The sequence below is a fragment of the Salmo salar genome, unplaced genomic scaffold (assembly GCF_905237065.1).
Source record: "Salmo salar unplaced genomic scaffold, Ssal_v3.1, whole genome shotgun sequence".
NCBI lineage: Eukaryota > Metazoa > Chordata > Actinopteri > Salmoniformes > Salmonidae > Salmo > Salmo salar.
In genome coordinates this window covers 72,501-92,372 of record NW_025547076.1, presented here as the reverse complement: position 1 = coordinate 92,372, position 19,872 = coordinate 72,501, and the positions used below count along the sequence as shown (strand labels likewise).

Here is a 19,872-nt window from a genome sequence, read left to right as displayed (position 1 = left end):
TTCTGGCTGCCTCTCGCTACAGAAACAGGAGATGGACTCCTGCCCTATGGGCCGTTCTGGCTGCCTCACGCTACAGAAACAGGAGATGGACTCCTGCCCTATGGGCCGGGCCATTCTGGCTGCCTCACGCTACAGAAACAGGAGGTAGACTCCTGCCCAATGGGCCGTTCTGGCTGCCTCTCGCTACAGAAACAGGAGGTGGACTCCTGCCCTATGGGCCGTTCTGGCTGCCTCTCGCTACAGAAACAGGAGATGGACTCCTGCCCTATGGGCCGTTCTGGCTGCCTCACGCTACAGAAACAGGAGATGGACTCCTGCCCTATGGGCCGTTCTGGCTGCCTCACGCTACAGAAACAGGAGATGGACTCCTGCCCTATGGGCCGTTCTGGCTGCCTCACGCTACAGAAACAGGAGGTAGACTCCTGCCCTATGGGCCGTTCTGGCTGCCTCACGCTACAGAAACAGGAGATGGACTCCTGCCCTATGGGCCGGGCCGTTCTGGCTGCCTCACGCTACAGAAACAGGAGGTAGACTCCTGCCCTATGGGCCGGGCCGTTCTGGCTGCCTCTCGCTACAGAAACAGGAGATGGACTCCTGCCCTATGGGCCGGTCTGGCTGCCTCACGCTACAGAAACTGGAGGTGGACTCCTGCCCTATGGGCCGTTCTGGCTGCCTCTCGCTACAGAAACAGGAGATGGACTCCTGCCCTATGGGCCGGGCCGTTCTGGCTGCCTCACGCTACAGAAACAGGAGATGGACTCCTGCCCTATGGGCCGTTCTGGCTGCCTCACGCTACAGAAACAGGAGATGGACTCCTGCCCTATGGGCCGTTCTGGCTGCCTCACGCTACAGAAACAGGAGATAGAATCCTGCACTATGGGCCGTTCTGGCTGCCTCTCGCTACAGAAACAGGAGATGGACTCCTGCCCTATGGGCCGGGCCGTTCTGGCTGCCTCACGCTACAGAAACAGGAGGTAGACTCCTGCCCTATGGGCCGTTCTGGCTGCCTCACGCTACAGAAACAGGAGGTAGACTCCTGCCCTATGGGCCGTTCTGGCTGCCTCTCGCTACAGAAACAGGAGATGGACTCCTGCCCTATGGGCCGTTCTGGCTGCCTCACGCTACAGAAACAGGAGATGGACTCCTGCCCTATGGGCCGGGCCGTTCTGGCTGCCTCACGCTACAGAAACAGGAGATGGACTCCTGCCCTATGGGCCGTTCTGGCTGCCTCTCGCTACAGAAACAGGAGATGGACTCCTGCCCTATGGGCCGTTCTGGCTGGCTCTCGCTACAGAAACAGGAGGTAGACTCCTGCCCTATGGGCCGTTCTGGCTGCCTCACGCTACAGAAACAGGAGATGGACTCCTGCCCTATGGGCCGGGCCGTTCTGGCTGCCTCACGCTACAGAAACAGGAGATGGACTCCTGCCCTATGGGCCGCCCCTGGCTGCCTCACGCTACAGAAACAGGAGGTAGACTCCTGCCCTATGGGCCGTTCTGGCTGCCTCACGCTACAGAAACAGGAGATGGACTCCTGCCCTATGGGCCGGGCCGTTCTGGCTGCCTCACGCTACAGAAACAGGAGATGGACTCCTGCCCTATGGGCCGTTCTGGCTGCCTCACGCTACAGAAACAGGAGGTGGACTCCTGCCCTATGGGCCGTTCTGGCTGCCTCACGCTACAGAAACAGGAGGTAGACTCCTGCGCTATGGGCCGGGCCGTTCTGGCTGCCTCACGCTACAGAAACAGGAGATGGACTCCTGCAATATGGGCCGGGCCGTTCTGGCTGCCTCTCGCTACAGAAACAGGAGGTGGACTCCTGCCCTATGGGCCGGGCCGTTCTGGCTGCCTCACGCTACAGAAACAGGAGATGGACTCCTGCCCTATGGGCCGTTCTGGCTGCCTCACGCTACAGAAACAGGAGGTGGACTCCTGCCCTATGGGCCGTTCTGGCTGCCTCACGCTACAGAAACAGGAGATGGACTCCTGCCCTATGGGCCGTTCTGGCTGCCTCACGCTACAGAAACAGGAGGTAGACTCCTGCCCTATGGGCCGGGCCGTTCTGGCTGCCTCACGCTACAGAAACAGGAGATGGACTCCTGCCCTATGGGCCGCCCTGGCTGCCTCACGCTACAGAAACAGGAGGTAGACTCCTGCCCTATGGGCCGTTCTGGCTGCCTCACGCTACAGAAACAGGAGATGGACTCCTGCCCTATGGGCCGTTCTGGCTGCCTCACGCTACAGAAACAGGAGATGGACTCCTGCCCTATGGGCCGTTCTGGCTGCCTCACGCTACAGAAACAGGAGGTAGACTCCTGCCCTATGGGCCGGGCCGTTCTGGTTGCCTCACGCTACAGAAACAGGAGGTGGACTCCTGCCCTATGGGCCGGGCCGTTCTGGCTGCCTCACGCTACAGAAACAGGAGATGGACTCCTGCCCTATGGGCCGTTCTGGCTGCCTCACGCTACAGAAACAGGAGGTGGACTCCTGCCCTATGGGCCGTCCTGGCTGCCTCTCGCTACAGAAACAGGAGATGGACTCCTGCCCTATGGGCCGTTCTGGGTGCCTCACGCTACAGAAACAGGAGATGGACTCCTGCCCTATGGGCCGGGCCGTTCTGGCTGCCTCACGCTACAGAAACAGGAGATGGACTCCTGCCCTATGGGCCGTTCTGGCTGCATCACGCTACAGAAACAGGAGGTAGACTCCTGCGCTATGGGCCGGGCCGTTCTGGCTGCCTCACGCTACAGAAACAGGAGGTAGACTCCTGCCCTATGGGCCGGGCCGTTCTGGCTGCCTCACGCTACAGAAACAGGAGGTAGACTCCTGCCCTATGGGCCGTTCTGGCTGCCTCACGCTACAAAAACAGGAGATGGACTCCTGCCCTATGGGCCGGGCCGTTCTGGCTGCCTCTCGCTACAGAAACAGGAGGTGGACTCCTGCCCTATGGGCCGGGCCGTTCTGGCTGCCTCACGCTACAGAAACAGGAGATGGACTCCTGCCCTATGGGCCGGGCCGTTCTGGCTGCCTCACGCTACAGAAACAGGAGATGGACTCCTGCCCTATGGGCCGTTCTGGCTGCCTCACGCTACAGAAACAGGAGATGGACTCCTGCCCTATGGGCCGGGCCGTTCTGGCTGCCTCACGCTACAGAAACAGGAGGTAGACTCCTGCCCTATGGGCCGTTCTGGCTGCCTCACGCTACAGAAACAGGAGATGGACTCCTGCCCTATGGGCCGTTCTGGCTGCCTCACGCTACAGAAACAGGAGGTAGACTCCTGCCCTATGGGCCGTTCTGGCTGCCTCACGCTACAGAAACAGGAGGTAGACTCCTGCCCTATGGGCCGTTCTGGCTGCCTCACGCTACAGAAACAGGAGATGGACTCCTGCCCTATGGGCCGGTCTGGCTGCCTCTCCCTACAGAAACAGGAGATGGACTCCTGCCCTATGGGCCGTTCTGGCTGCCTCACGCTACAGAAACAGGAGATGGACTCCTGCCCTATGGGCCGTTCTGGCTGCCTCTCGCTACAGAAACAGGAGATGGACTCCTGCCCTATGGGCCGGGCCGTTCTGGCTGCCTCACGCTACAGAAACAGGAGGTAGACTCCTGCCCAATGGGCCGTTCTGGCTGCCTCTCGCTACAGAAACAGGAGGTGGACTCCTGCCCTATGGGCCGTTCTGGCTGCCTCTCGCTACAGAAACAGGAGATGGACTCCTGCCCTATGGGCCGTTCTGGCTGCCTCTCGCTACAGAAACAGGAGATGGACTCCTGCCCTATGGGCCGGGCCGTTCTGGCTGCCTCACGCTACAGAAACAGGAGGTAGACTCCTGCCCAATGGGCCGTTCTGGCTGCCTCTCGCTACAGAAACAGGAGGTGGAGTCCTGCCCTATGGGCCGTTCTGGCTGCCTCTCGCTACAGAAACAGGAGATGGACTCCTGCCCTATGGGCCGGGCCGTTCTGGCTGCCTCACGCTACAGAAACAGGAGCTGGACTCCTGCCCTATGGGCCGGGCCGTTCTGGCTGCCTCACGCTACAGAAACAGGAGATGGACTCCTGCCCTATGGGCCGCCCCTGGCTGCCTCACGCTACAGAAACAGGAGGTAGACTCCTGCCCTATGGGCCGTTCTGGCTGCCTCACGCTACAGAAACAGGAGATGGACTCCTGCCCTATGGGCCGGGCCGTTCTGGCTGCCTCACGCTACAGAAACAGGAGATGGACTCCTGCCCTATGGGCCGTTCTGGCTGCCTCACGCTACAGAAACAGGAGGTGGACTCCTGCCCTATGGGCCGTTCTGGCTGCCTCACGCTACAGAAACAGGAGGTAGACTCCTGCGCTATGGGCCGGGCCGTTCTGGCTGCCTCACGCTACAGAAACAGGAGATGGACTCCTGCAATATGGGCCGGGCCGTTCTGGCTGCCTCTCGCTACAGAAACAGGAGGTGGACTCCTGCCCTATGGGCCGGGCCGTTCTGGCTGCCTCACGCTACAGAAACAGGAGATGGACTCCTGCCCTATGGGCCGTTCTGGCTGCCTCACGCTACAGAAACAGGAGGTGGACTCCTGCCCTATGGGCCGTTCTGGCTGCCTCACGCTACAGAAACAGGAGATGGACTCCTGCCCTATGGGCCGTTCTGGCTGCCTCACGCTACAGAAACAGGAGGTAGACTCCTGCCCTATGGGCCGGGCCGTTCTGGCTGCCTCACGCTACAGAAACAGGAGATGGACTCCTGCCCTATGGGCCGCCCTGGCTGCCTCACGCTACAGAAACAGGAGGTAGACTCCTGCCCTATGGGCCGTTCTGGCTGCCTCACGCTACAGAAACAGGAGATGGACTCCTGCCCTATGGGCCGTTCTGGCTGCCTCACGCTACAGAAACAGGAGATGGACTCCTGCCCTATGGGCCGTTCTGGCTGCCTCACGCTACAGAAACAGGAGGTAGACTCCTGCCCTATGGGCCGGGCCGTTCTGGTTGCCTCACGCTACAGAAACAGGAGGTGGACTCCTGCCCTATGGGCCGGGCCGTTCTGGCTGCCTCACGCTACAGAAACAGGAGATGGACTCCTGCCCTATGGGCCGTTCTGGCTGCCTCACGCTACAGAAACAGGAGGTGGACTCCTGCCCTATGGGCCGTCCTGGCTGCCTCTCGCTACAGAAACAGGAGATGGACTCCTGCCCTATGGGCCGTTCTGGGTGCCTCACGCTACAGAAACAGGAGATGGACTCCTGCCCTATGGGCCGGGCCGTTCTGGCTGCCTCACGCTACAGAAACAGGAGATGGACTCCTGCCCTATGGGCCGTTCTGGCTGCATCACGCTACAGAAACAGGAGGTAGACTCCTGCGCTATGGGCCGGGCCGTTCTGGCTGCCTCACGCTACAGAAACAGGAGGTAGACTCCTGCCCTATGGGCCGGGCCGTTCTGGCTGCCTCACGCTACAGAAACAGGAGGTAGACTCCTGCCCTATGGGCCGTTCTGGCTGCCTCACGCTACAAAAACAGGAGATGGACTCCTGCCCTATGGGCCGGGCCGTTCTGGCTGCCTCTCGCTACAGAAACAGGAGGTGGACTCCTGCCCTATGGGCCGGGCCGTTCTGGCTGCCTCACGCTACAGAAACAGGAGATGGACTCCTGCCCTATGGGCCGGGCCGTTCTGGCTGCCTCACGCTACAGAAACAGGAGATGGACTCCTGCCCTATGGGCCGTTCTGGCTGCCTCACGCTACAGAAACAGGAGATGGACTCCTGCCCTATGGGCCGGGCCGTTCTGGCTGCCTCACGCTACAGAAACAGGAGGTAGACTCCTGCCCTATGGGCCGTTCTGGCTGCCTCACGCTACAGAAACAGGAGATGGACTCCTGCCCTATGGGCCGTTCTGGCTGCCTCACGCTACAGAAACAGGAGGTAGACTCCTGCCCTATGGGCCGTTCTGGCTGCCTCACGCTACAGAAACAGGAGGTAGACTCCCTGCCCTATGGGCCGTTCTGGCTGCCTCACGCTACAGAAACAGGAGATGGACTCCTGCCCTATGGGCCGGTCTGGCTGCCTCTCCCTACAGAAACAGGAGATGGACTCCTGCCCTATGGGCCGTTCTGGCTGCCTCACGCTACAGAAACAGGAGATGGACTCCTGCCCTATGGGCCGTTCTGGCTGCCTCTCGCTACAGAAACAGGAGATGGACTCCTGCCCTATGGGCCGGGCCGTTCTGGCTGCCTCACGCTACAGAAACAGGAGGTAGACTCCTGCCCAATGGGCCGTTCTGGCTGCCTCTCGCTACAGAAACAGGAGGTGGACTCCTGCCCTATGGGCCGTTCTGGCTGCCTCTCGCTACAGAAACAGGAGATGGACTCCTGCCCTATGGGCCGTTCTGGCTGCCTCTCGCTACAGAAACAGGAGATGGACTCCTGCCCTATGGGCCGGGCCGTTCTGGCTGCCTCACGCTACAGAAACAGGAGGTAGACTCCTGCCCAATGGGCCGTTCTGGCTGCCTCTCGCTACAGAAACAGGAGGTGGAGTCCTGCCCTATGGGCCGTTCTGGCTGCCTCTCGCTACAGAAACAGGAGATGGACTCCTGCCCTATGGGCCGGGCCGTTCTGGCTGCCTCACGCTACAGAAACAGGAGATGGACTCCTGCCCTATGGGCCGGGCCGTTCTGGCTGCCTCACGCTACAGAAACAGGAGATAGACTCCTGCCCTATGGGCCGTTCTGGCTGCCTCACGCTACAGAAACAGGAGATAGACTCCTGCCCTATGGGCCGTTCTGGCTGCCTCACGCTACAGAAACAGGAGATGGACTCCTGCCCTATGGGCCGGGCCGTTCTGGCTGCCTCACGCTACAGAAACAGGAGGTAGACTCCTGCCCTATGGGCCGGGCCGTTCTGGCTGCCTCACGCTACAGAAACAGGAGATGGACTCCTGCCCTATGGGCCGGGCCGTTCTGGCTGCCTCACGCTACAGAAACAGGAGGTAGACTCCTGACCTATGGGCCGTTCTGGCTGCCTCACGTTACAGAAACAGGAGATGGACTCCTGCCCTATGGGCCGTTCTGGCTGCCTCACGCTACAGAAACAGGAGGTAGACTCCTGCCCTATGGGCCGTTCTGGCTGCCTCACGCTACAGAAACAGGAGGTAGACTCCTGCCCAATGGGCCGTTCTGGCTGCCTCACGCTACAGAAACAGGAGATGGACTCCTGCCCTATGGGCCGTTCTGGCTGCCTCACGCTACAGAAACAGGAGGTAGACTCCTGCCCAATGGGCCGTTCTGGCTGCCTCACGCTACAGAAACAGGAGATGGACTCCTGCCCTATGGGCCGGTCTGGCTGCCTCTCGCTACAGAAACAGGAGATGGACTCCTGCCCTATGGGCCGTTCTGGCTGCCTCACGCTACAGAAACAGGAGATGGACTCCTGCCCTATGGGCCGTTCTGGCTGCCTCACGCTACAGAAACAGGAGATGGACTCCTGCCCTATGGGCCGTTCTGGCTGCCTCACGCTACAGAAACAGGAGGTAGACTCCTGCCCTATGGGCCGGGCCGTTCTGGCTGCCTCACGCTACAGAAACAGGAGATGGACTCCTGCCCTATGGGCCGTTCTGGCTGCCTCACGCTACAGAAACAGGAGGTGGACTCCTGCCCTATGGGCCGTTCTGGCTGCCTCACGCTACAGAAACAGGAGGTAGACTCCTGCCCTATGGGCCGTTCTGGCTGCCTCACGCTACAGAAACAGGAGATGGACTCCTGCCCTATGGGCCGTTCTGGCTGCCTCACGCTACAGAAACAGGAGGTGGACTCCTGCCCTATGGGCCGTTATGGCTGCCTCACGCTACAGAAACAGGAGGTGGACTCCTGCCCTATGGGCCGTTCTGGCTGCCTCACGCTACAGAAACAGGAGATGGACTCCTGCCCTATGGGCCGGGCCGTTCTGGCTGCCTCACGCTACAGAAGCAGGAGATGGACTCCTGCCCTATGGGCCGTTCTGGCTGCCTCACGCTACAGAAACAGGAGGTGGACTCCTGCCCTATGGGCCGGGCCGTTCTGGCTGCCTCACGCTACAGAAGCAGGAGATGGACTCCTGCCCTATGGGCCGTTCTGGCTGCCTCACGCTACAGAAACAGGAGATGGACTCCCTGCCCTATGGGCCGGGCCGTTCTGGCTGCCTCACGCTACAGAAACAGGAGATGGACTCCTGCCCTATGGCCCGGGCCGTTCTGGCTGCCTCACGCTACAGAAACAGGAGGTAGACTCCTGCCCTATGGGATGTTCTGGCTGCCTCACGCTACAGAAACAGGAGATGGACTCCTGCCCTATGGGCCGTTCTGGCTGCCTCACGCTACAGAAACAGGAGATAGACTCCTGCCCTATGGGCCGTTCTGGCTGCCTCTCGCTACAGAAACAGGAGATGGACTCCTGCCCTATGGGCCGTTCTGGCTGCCTAACGCTACAGAAACAGGAGGTAGACTCCTGCCCTATGGGCCGTTCTGGCTGCCTCACGCTACAGAAACAGGAGGTAGACTCCTGCCCTATGGGCCGGGCCGTTCTGGCTGCCTCACGCTACAGAAACAGGAGATGGACTCCTGCCCTATGGGCCGTTCTGGCTGCCTCACGCTACAGAAACAGGAGGTAGACTCCTGCCCTATGGGCCGGTCTGGCTGCCTCTCGCTACAGAAACAGGAGATGGACTCCTGCCCTATGGGCCGTTCTGGCTGCCTCTCGCTACAGAAACAGGAGGTGGACTCCTGCCCTATGGGCCGTTCTGGCTGCCTCTCGCTACAGAAACAGGAGATGGACTCCTGCCCTATGGGCCGGGCCGTTCTGGCTGCCTCACGCTACAGAAACAGGAGATGGACTCCTGCCCTATGGGCCGGGCCGTTCTGGCTGCCTCACGCTACAGAAACAGGAGATGAACTCCTGCCCTATGGGCCGTTCTGGCTGCCTCTCGCTACAGAAACAGGAGGTGGACTCCTGCCCTATGGGCCGTTCTGGCTGCCTCTCGCTACAGAAACAGGAGATGGACTCCTGCCCTATGGGCCGGGCCGTTCTGGCTGCCTCACGCTACAGAAACAGGAGATGGACTCCTGCCCTATGGGCCGGGCCGTTCTGGCTGCCTCACGCTACAGAAACAGGAGATGGACTCCTGCCCTATGGGCCGGGCCGTTCTGGCTGCCTCACGCTACAGAAACAGGAGGTAGACTCCTGCCCTATGGGCCGTTCTGGCTGCCTCACGCTACAGAAACAGGAGATGGACTCCTGCCCTATGGGCCGGGCCGTTCTGGCTGCCTCTCGCTACAGAAACAGGAGGTAGACTCCTGCCCTATGGGCCGTTCTGGCTGCCTCACGCTACAGAAACAGGAGATGGACTCCTGCCCTATGGGCCGTTCTGGCTGCCTCTCGCTACAGAAACAGGAGATGGACTCCTGCCCTATGGGCCGGGCCGTTCTGGCTGCCTCACGCTACAGAAACAGGAGATGGACTCCTGCCCTATGGGCCGGGCCGTTCTGGCTGCCTCACGCTACAGAAACAGGAGATAGACTCCTGCCCTATGGGCCGTTCTGGCTGCCTCACGCTACAGAAACAGTAGATGGACTCCTGCCCTATGGGCCGTTCTGGCTGCCTCACGCTACAGAAACAGGAGATGGACTCCTTCCCTATGGGCCGTTCTGGCTGCCTCACGCTACAGAAACAGGAGATGGACTCCTGCCCTATGGGCCGGGCCGTTCTGGCTGCCTCACGCTACAGAAACAGGAGATAGACTCCTGCCCTATGGGCCGGGCCGTTCTGGCTGCCTCACGCTACAGAAACAGGAGATGGACTCCTGCCCTATGGGCCGGGCCGTTCTGGCTGCCTCACGCTACAGAAACAGGAGATGGACTCCTGCCCTATGGGCCGGGCCGTTCTGCTTGCCTCACGCTACAGAAACAGGAGGTAGACTCCTGCCCTATGGGCCGTTCTGGCTGCCTCTCGCTACAGAAACAGTAGATGGACTCCTGCCCTATGGGCCGGGCCGTTCTGGCTGCCTCACGCTACAGAAACAGGAGATGGACTCCTGCCCTATGGGCCGGGCCGTTCTGGCTGCCTCACGCTACAGAAACAGGAGATAGACTCCCTGCCCTATGGGCCGGGCCGTTCTGGCTGCCTCACGCTACAGAAACAGGAGATGGACTCCTGCCCTATGGGCCGGGCCGTTCTGGCTGCCTCACGCTACAGAAACAGGAGATGGACTCCTGCCCTATGGGCCGGGCCGTTCTGCTTGCCTCACGCTACAGAAACAGGAGGTAGACTCCTGCCCTATGGGCCGTTCTGGCTGCCTCACGCTACAGAAACAGGAGGTGGACTCCTGCCCTATGGGCCGTTCTGGCTGCCTCACGCTACAGAAACAGGAGGTGGACTCCTGCCCTATGGGCCATTCTGGCTGCCTCTCGCTACAGAAACAGGAGATGGACTCCTGCCCTATGGGCCGGGCCGTTCTGGCTGCCTCACGCTACAGAAACAGGAGGTAGACTCCTGCCCTATGGGCCGGGCCGTTCTGGCTGCCTCACGCTACAAAAACAGGAGATGGACTCCTGCCCTATGGGCCGGGCCGTTCTGGCTGCCTCACGCTACAGAAACAGGAGTTGGACTCCTGCCCTATGGGCCGTCCTGGCTGCCTCACGCTACAGAAACAGGAGGTGGACTCCTGCCCTATGGGCCGTCCTGGCTGCCTCACGCTACAGAAACAGGAGGTAGACTCCTGCCCTATGGGCCGTTCTGGCTGCCTCACGCTACAGAAACAGGAGGTGGACTCCTGCCCTATGGGCCGTTCTGGCTGCCTCACGCTACAGAAACAGGAGGTGGACTCCTGCCCTATGGGCCATTCTGGCTGCCTCTCGCTACAGAAACAGGAGATGGACTCCTGCCCTATGGGCCGGGCCGTTCTGGCTGCCTCACGCTACAGAAACAGGAGGTAGACTCCTGCCCTATGGGCCGGGCCGTTCTGGCTGCCTCACGCTACAAAAACAGGAGATGGACTCCTGCCCTATGGGCCGGGCCGTTCTGGCTGCCTCACGCTACAGAAACAGGAGTTGGACTCCTGCCCTATGGGCCGTTCTGGCTGCCTCACGCTACAGAAACAGGAGATGGACACCTGCCCTATGGGCCGTCCTGGCTAGGACAATGCTTACTTGTAGTGAAACCAAACACTTTTGACAAAATGGTATTTTGACAGAAAAGGCTATTCGTTTCTGTCATCACCTGTCCGTGAGGTGGATCTCCAGGGAGGTGTCTTGTACTCTCTACCCGCCAAAGAGGCTCTGTCTCTGGGATGGGACTCATCTGAACCCTGGGTGTCTCATCCGTGACCTCAAACTTCACTCCCCTCAGTAGCCTAGCCTCCTGCTCCTCCAAACCTTTTAGAAACAAACAAACAAACAAACAAACTAGATCATTTAAATGTCGACCTGTTGTTCTTGATTGATGACATATTGCATGACAATAATGAATGTATGAACCTGTGGGTTTAAACAACAACGGCTCCAGAAGAAGGTCAGGAGCATGGAGCACGACCAGGGTTGTGGGTTCGATTCCCGCAGTCACCCATATGTAAAACGTATTCACAAATAACTCTAAATCTCTTTGGATAAAAGCGTCCGGTTAAATGGTGTATATTATTATAATAAGAAACTGTTTGGAGTTACATAAAGGTTGCCTAGTTACGTAAAGGTTACATAAAGGTTGCCTAGTTACATATAAAGGCTCCATAATGTTACAGATTGGAAGAGGAGGAAGGGGGTAACTTGATTTTCATGCTTCCTGAAGAACACGTTTGCACTACAGGTGCGGTAAATAACATTTGTTCAGAGGTAGAAAGTCGTTTTATAAAGGAGGTGGATTTGATGAATCCTCTCACGTTACAATGGGTTATACTGGTTTCTTCCCAAATCTCACCCTGTTCATTACACAGTGTACAAGCTTTACATGGTCATACCATGGCATCACGCCGTCTCTACCTCACACTAATACATCACAGGAAGTGTCTTCTAAAACCTAGCAGCACTTCCTGTCTCTAAAATACCTCCCGTTAACTCACAGGTGCGTCCCAATAATATCTCGTTCCTCTTTCTCTGAAGTGTGTCTTACCAAAGCTCCCACTGTGGTCCCTGTCCTTCAGTACTAACCTTAACCTTCCCACTGTTGTCCCTGTCCTTCAGTACTAACCTTCCTACTGTTGTCCCTGTCCTTCATTACTAACCTTCCCACTGTTGTCCCTGTCCTTCAGTACTAACCTTAACCTTCCCACTGTTGTCCCTGTCCTTCAGTACTAACCTTCCCACTGTTGTCCCTGTCCTTCATTACTAACCTTCCCACTGTTGTCCCTGTCCTTCAGTACTAACCTTCCCACTGTGGTCCCTGTCCTTCATTACTAACCTTCCCACTGTTGTCCCTGTCCTTCAGTACTAACCTTCCCACTGTGGTCCCTGTCCTTCAGTACTAACCTTCCCACTGTGGTCCCTGTCCTTCATTACTAATCTTCCCACTGTTGTCCCTGTCCTTCAGTACTAACCTTCCCACTGTTGTCCCTGTCCTTCAGTACTAACCTTAACCTTCCCACTGTTGTCCCTGTCCTTCAGTACTAACCTTAACCTTCCCACTGTTGTCCCTGTCCTTCAGTACTAACCTTAACCTTCCCACTGTGGTCCCTGTCCTTCATTACTAACCTTCCCACTGTTGTCCCTGTCCTTCAGTACTAACCTTCCCACTGTTGTCCCTGTCCTTCATTACTAACCTTCCCACTGTTGTCCCTGTCCTTCATTACTAACCTTCCCACTGTTGTCCCTGTCCTTCAGTACTAACCTTCCCACTGTTGTCCCTGTCCTTCAGTACTAACCTTCCCACTGTGGTCCCTGTCCTTCATTACTAACCTTCCCACTGTTGTCCCTGTCCTTCAGTACTAACCTTAACCTTCCCACTGTTGTCCCTGTCCTTCATTACTAACCTTCCCACTGTGGTCCCTGTCCTTCATTACTAACCTTAACCCTAACCTAGTGGGAGTTCCCACCATAAAGCATTGAATTAGTGGAGGCACGGGCTAGTGGAAGTTTCCACCATGCTTGTTCCCTTCATTCACCTCAATCCCTTTCAAATCAGTGAAGGGAAGTGACCAAGTACACACTTTTGGACGAAGGAGAGATAATTGGGACAGTGTGTTGGTCAGCATGCAGAGTTTACCTGATGCTGGATGAGGTACATCTCTTGTGTAGCAGTTCACCTCTTCTATAGGTGGTAAAGGACCTTGAGGTTGCCTGTAGGGATTGTGGGAGACTGCCTGGCCAGACCTGGGGATGCAAAAGCCACCTGTAGCTGGAGTGGGGCGTGGGCTCTCGACATGGCCCCTACACAGCTCCGGATCATCTGGTTAAACAGAGGCAAACGAAGGACAGGAAAAGTCTCTATTTTTTCAGGGAAATAATCATAGACATGCAAAGCCCGTCTATTTTCAGACTTTCTCCCCAACTGCCACGTTTCATGTTTCCCCCTTGTTACGCCTGTTACCTTTGACCTTTGGCTTGTCCTGCGTGTTACCTGTAAGCTGCTCCAGGTGGGTGGGGGCCACCTGGCGGTTCCAGGTAGACCTGAAGGGAGTCCAACCCTTGGTGGGGTGTCTGGGGTAGAAGGGCTTGATGGGAGGATAGTAAGTCTCATGACTGGAGGGGATAGGGAGGACATTGCCTTCTCCTTCCTCACGGAGCTGAAGGAAGAGAGACCAACACCATTATTAATGAGAATTATAATAGATGCATCATAACAAATACTACAACACCTTAGATATTTCCCAGTGTAGGAAAATAGCTTTAGCAATATGTTTAGCCTGTCTAGAGGTAAAAATGAACTATAGACAGAAAGCTGTTATATATGGGAGTGTCCTACCATAGTTAAAATATAGCTTGTTCCTGAATGGGCGTGTCCTACCATAGTTAAAATATAGCTTGTTCCTGAATGGGCGTGTCCTACCATAGTTAAACTATAGCTTGTTCCTGAATGGGCGTGTCCTACCATAGTTAAAATTTAGCTTGTTCCTGAATGGGCGTGTCCTGCCATAATTAAAATACAGCTTGTTCCTGAACGGGCGTGTCCTGCAATAGTTAAAATATAGCTTGTTCCTGAATGGGCGTGTCCTGCCATAGTTAAACTATAGCTTGTTCCTGAATGGGCGTGTCCTGCCATAGTTAAACTATAGCTTGTTCCTGAATGGGCGTGTCCTGCCACAGTTAAACTATAGCTTGTTCCTGAATGGGCGTGTTCTGCCATAGTTAAAATATAGCTTGTTCCTGAATGGGCGTGTCCTGCCACAGATAAACTATAACTTGTTCCTGAATGGGCGTGTCCTGCCACAGTTAAACTATAGCTTGTTCCTGAACGGGCGTGTCCTGCCACAGTTAAACTATAGCTTGTTCCTGAATGGGTGTGTCCTACCATAGTTAAAATATAGCTTGTTCCTGAATGGGCGTGTCCTACCATAGTTAAACTATAGCTTGTTCCTGAATGGGCGTGTCCTGCCATAGTTAAAATATAGCTTGTTCCTGAATGGGCGTGTCCTACCATAGTTAAAATATAGCTTGTTCCTGAATGGGCGTGTCCTGCAATAGTTAAAATTTAGCTTGTTCCTGAATGGGCGTGTCCTGCCATAGTTAAAATACAGCTTGTTCCTGAACGGGCGTGTCCTGCAATAGTTAAAATATAGCTTGTTCCTGAATGGGCGTGTCCTGCCATAGTTAAAATATAGCTTGTTCCTGAATGGGCGTGTCCTGCCATAGTTAAACTATAGCTTGTTCCTGAATGGGCGTGTCCTGCCACAGTTAAACTATAGCTTGTTCCTGAATGGGCGTGTCCTACCATAGTTAAACTATAGCTTGTTCCTGAATGGGCGTGTCCTACCATAGTTAAACTATAGCTTGTTCCTGAATGGGCGTGTCCTGCCACAGTTAAACTATAGCTTGTTTATATGGTTTATCCCAACGTACCATCCTTTCACTGATGACACAAAACAAATTGATGTTTTGAATGATAACTATCTTGTTTATATCATATGAGTTTATTTTTTGTGTTTTTTTAATCTACCCAGAGTTAGGAGATAAAGCCATTCACTGACAGGAGTCTACACACAGGTACACACAGGAGTCCCTCCACAGGTACACACAGGAGTCCCTCCACAGGTACACACAGGTGTCCCTCCACAGGTACACACAGGAGTCCCTCCACAGGTACACACAGGTGTCCCTCCACAGGTACACACAGGAGTCCCTCCACAGGTACACACAGGTGTCCCTCCACAGGTACACACAGGTGTCCCTCCACAGGTACACACAGGTGTCCCTCCACAGGTACACACAGGAGTCCCTTCACAGGTGCTATAACAGCCTCCACTCTTCTGGGAAGTCATTAATATGGAGTTGGTCCCCCCCTTTGCTGTTATAACAGCCTCCTCTCTTCTGGGAAGGCTTTCCACTAGATGTTGGTACATTGCTGCTATAACAGCCTCCACTCTTCTGGGAAGGCTTTCCACTAGATGTTGGAACATTGCTGCTATAACAGCCTCCACTCTTCTGGGAAGGCTTTCCACTAGATGTTGGAACATTGCTGCTATAACAGCCTCCACTCTTCTGGGAAGGCTTTCCACTAGATGTTGGAACATTGCTGCTATAACAGCCTCCACTCTTCTGGGAAGGCTTTCCACTAGATGTTGGAACATTGCTGCTATAACAGCCTCCACTCTTCTGGGAAGGCTTTCCACTAGATGTTGGAACATTGCTGCTATAACAGCCTCCACTCTTCAGGGAAGGCTTTCCACTAGATGTTGGAACATTGCTGCTATAACAGCCTCCACTCTTCTGGGAAGGCTTTCCACTAGATGTTGGAACATTGCTGCTATAACAGCCTCCACTCTTCTGGGAAGGCTTTCCACTAGATGTTGGATCATTGCTGCTATAACAGCCTCCACTCTTCTGGGAAGGCTTTCCACTAGATGTTGGAACATTGCTGCGGGGACTTGCTTCCATTCAGCCACAAGAGCATTAGTGAGGTCGGGCACTGATGTTGGGCGGTTAGGCCCTGGCTCGCAGTCAGCGTTACAATTCATCCCAAAGGTGTTTGATGGGGTTGAGGTCAGGGCTCTGTGCAGGCCAGTCAAGTTCTTCCACACTGATCTCAACAAACAATTTCTGTATGGACCTCGCTTTGTGCACGGGGGCATTGTCATGCTGAAACAGGAAAGGTCCTTCCCCCAACCTGTTGCCACAAAGTTGGAAGCACAGAATCGTCTAGAATGTCATTGTATGCTGTAGCGTTAAGATTTTCCTTCACTGGAACTAAGGGGCCCGAACCATGAAAAACAACCCCAGACCAGTATTCCTCCTCCACCAAACTTTACAGTTGACACTATGCATTGGGGCAGGTAGCGTTCTCCTGGCATCCGCCAAACCCAGATTCGTTCCGTCGCACTGCCAGATGGTGAAGCGTGATTCATCACTCCAGAGAACGCGTTTCCACTGCTCCAGAGTCCAATTGCAGCGAGTTTTACACCACTCCAGCTGACGCTTGGCATTGCGCATGGTGATCTTAGGCTTGTGTGATGCTGCTCGGCCATGGAAACCCATTTCATGAAGCTCATGATGAACAGTTCTTGTGCTGACGTTGCTTCCAGAAGCAGTTTGGAACTCGGTAGTGAGTGATGCAACCGAGGACAGACGATATTAACGTGCTATGTGCTTCACTCTTACGAAAAACGATTGCAGTTACAGTGCAGCATAACAGCATTACGCTGCAGTTATTCTGCAATTACTGCGTCCAAAATACCAGTCGACTGTAGTTACTACGCTTTTACTGCAGTTTCAAAACGGCAATTTTTTTTTTGGAAGGGCAGCTCTCGGCAGTCCCGTTCTGTAAGCTTGTGTAGCCTACCACTTGCGGCTGAACCGTTGTCGCTCCGAAACATTTTCACTTCACATTAACAGCCCTTACAGTTGAAAGGGGGGCAGCTCTAGTAGGGCAGAAATGTAAGGAACTGACTTGTTGGAAAGATGGCATCCTATGATGGTGACATGTTGAAAGTCACTGAGCTCTTTGATCAGTAAGGCCCATTCTACTGCCAATGTTTGTCTATGGAGATTGCATGGCTGTGTGCTCAATTTTATACACCTGTCAGGAAACGGTTATGGCTAAAATAGATCCACTAATCCACTAATTTGAAGGGGTGTCCACATACATTTGTATATATAATGTAGTGTAGTTTCTAAGTGCCACTGAATTGTTATTTAACTTGTCAGTAAAGGAATTCCGCTTAACAAGAAGCAGGGCTAAAAATCCATCACTAGGCAACTACAACTGTCAATCAAATTAAATTCTAGCTGCAGGCTGCGGCGCAAACAAATCCCCTCCTAAGAAAAGTACTTTGAAGTTCATTAAATACAATGACTTTACGAATACATTTAGTAGAAAGAAAACACATCTATCTACCCTACAATAAAAAATAAAAATAAATAAAGACTAAAAAAAAACAACAACACATCAACGAGCAACGTTTATTGTTGTCAGGGAAACAATACCGAACATTCTATGCCGGAGCAAAATTCGACTGAAAAGATACAGACGCTTCTTGATGCGGTACTTAAAAAAAATAATTGTCAAAAAAAAAAAAGGTTTATCAATTGCAGCTATCAACAAAACGCCGTCCTATGTATGAAAATTGGTAGTTTTTTTCTCCCCCTTGGGTCTCCTGGTTTCTCTCCTTCAGACCATTCATCACCTTTCGGATCCGAATCCAGTCAGGGATATGCGACCTCGACATTCCCGGAAGCCGTCGTATTCGGGTTGACACTTCCAGAAGGACTGATTTGCGGTCTGTCGTTCCCGTCTAGCGCCTTCATGCGCCAAGATATAACTAGACCAGTATAGCCAACCTGTAATCATAGGCTGTTGTTACTTTGTGTCTGTCACGCCCTGACCCGAGAGAGCCTTTTCTATGTCTCTATTTAGGTTGGGTCAGGGTGTGATTTGGGTGGGCATTCTATGTCCTTTTTTCTATGTTTTTGTATTTCTTTGTTTTGGCCTGGTGTGGCTCTCAATCAGGGACAGCTGTAAATCGTTGTCGCTGATTGGGAGTCATACTTAGGCAGCATGTTTTTCCTTTGGGTTTTGTGGGTAGTTAATTTCTGTTTTGTGAGGATACCTGACAGGACTGTTTGGCTGTCGTTTGGTTTTTTCTTTGTGAAGTGCCTTTTTTCATCCAAAATAAAAGATGAACAAACTCCACGCTGCACCTTGGTCCTCTTCTTCCAAACACAGCCGTTAGGTGTCTTTAAAAAAATCACAATGTTCATTATTGTTAAAAATGTAAATGTCCTTTCTTTTATAAGATTCAATTTGTTCTGCTATAAAACCTATATAATATTCTTGCCCATATGAACACATTTATGCGTTAGGCCATATAAAGAACAGCTTTGCATGACACAACAAGTGTCTCACAATATATAATAAAATATTCTTAAACAGAAAAAGGCAATAAGCTTCACAGTTTCCCCGGCGAAATAGGCCTACAAAAGAAAATCTACATATCTCTATGACGTTGAGCGCGGGGAGGGGTCTGTGTGCGGACTAGTACCTTCCACCAAAAGATTAGCTCTACAAAAACACACCTAATTGTCTGATTTAACCCTCATGGTGCAGATATAAACCTAAAGATTTGAGTACCATCCTCAGCATGTATAATCTCATCAGTTCTTTCAGGTGGGTCTCTTCTCCTTTCAGGTCTGTCAGTCTCGAGCTAGCCATTCCACATCAGCTATACTGTACACACAGATATCTCTAACCCACTACAACCATCAGCTATGTACACACAGATATCTCTAACCCACTACAACCATCAGCTATATACACACAGATATCTCTAACCCTGTCCCACTACGACCATCAGCTATATACACACAGATATCTCTAACCCACTACAACCATCAGCTATAAACACACAGATATCTTTAACCCTGTCCCACTACGACCATCAGCTATATACACACAGATATCTCTAACCCACTACAACCATCAGCTATATACACACAGATATCTCTAACCCACTACAACCATCGGCTATAAACACACAGATATCTCTAACCCACTACAACCATCAGCTATATACACACAGATATCTCTAACCCTGTCCCACTCCGACCATCAGCTATATACACACAGATATCTCTAACCCTGTCCGACTATCAGCTATAAACACACAGATATCTCTAACCCTGTCCGACCATCAGCTATATACACACAGATATCTCTAACCCACTACAACCATCAGCTATATACACACAGATATCTCTAACCCACTACAAGCATCAGCTATATACACACAGATATCTCTAACCCACTACAAGCATCAGCTATATACACACAGATATCTCTAACCCTGTCCCACTCCGACCATCAGCTATATACACACAGATATCTCTAACCCTGTCCCACTCCGACCATCAGCTATATACACACAGATATCTCTAACCCTGTCCCACTCCGACCATCAGCTATATACACACAGATATCTCTAACCCTGTCCGACCATCAGCTATATACACACAGATATCTCTAACCCTGTCCCACTACGACTATCAGCTATAAACACACAGATATCTCTAACCCTGTCCGACCATCAGCTATATACACACAGATATCTCTAACCCTGTCCCACTACGACCATCAGCTATATACACACAGATATCTCTAACCCTGTCCGACCATCAGCTATATACACACAGATATCTCTAACCCTGTCCCACTACGACTATCAGCTATAAACACACAGATATCTCTAACCCTGTCCGACCATCAGCTATATACACACAGATATCTCTAACCCTGTC

General features: G+C 53.6%; 1 protein-coding gene across 1 annotated transcript in view; it reads right to left on the bottom strand.

Annotated features, from left to right (window-relative positions):
* LOC123731709 (uncharacterized) overlaps positions 1-19,872 on the bottom strand; it is an 86,791-nt gene that overhangs the window by 63,086 nt on the left and 3,833 nt on the right. The window contains exons 3-5 of the mRNA XM_045711111.1: positions 13,517-13,712; positions 13,193-13,375; positions 11,219-11,373 (exon numbers count right to left, since the gene is read on the bottom strand). Coding sequence (XP_045567067.1) covers positions 11,219-11,373; positions 13,193-13,375; positions 13,517-13,712 — 534 coding nt within the window. The remainder of the gene's footprint in view (positions 1-11,218; positions 11,374-13,192; positions 13,376-13,516; positions 13,713-19,872) is intronic.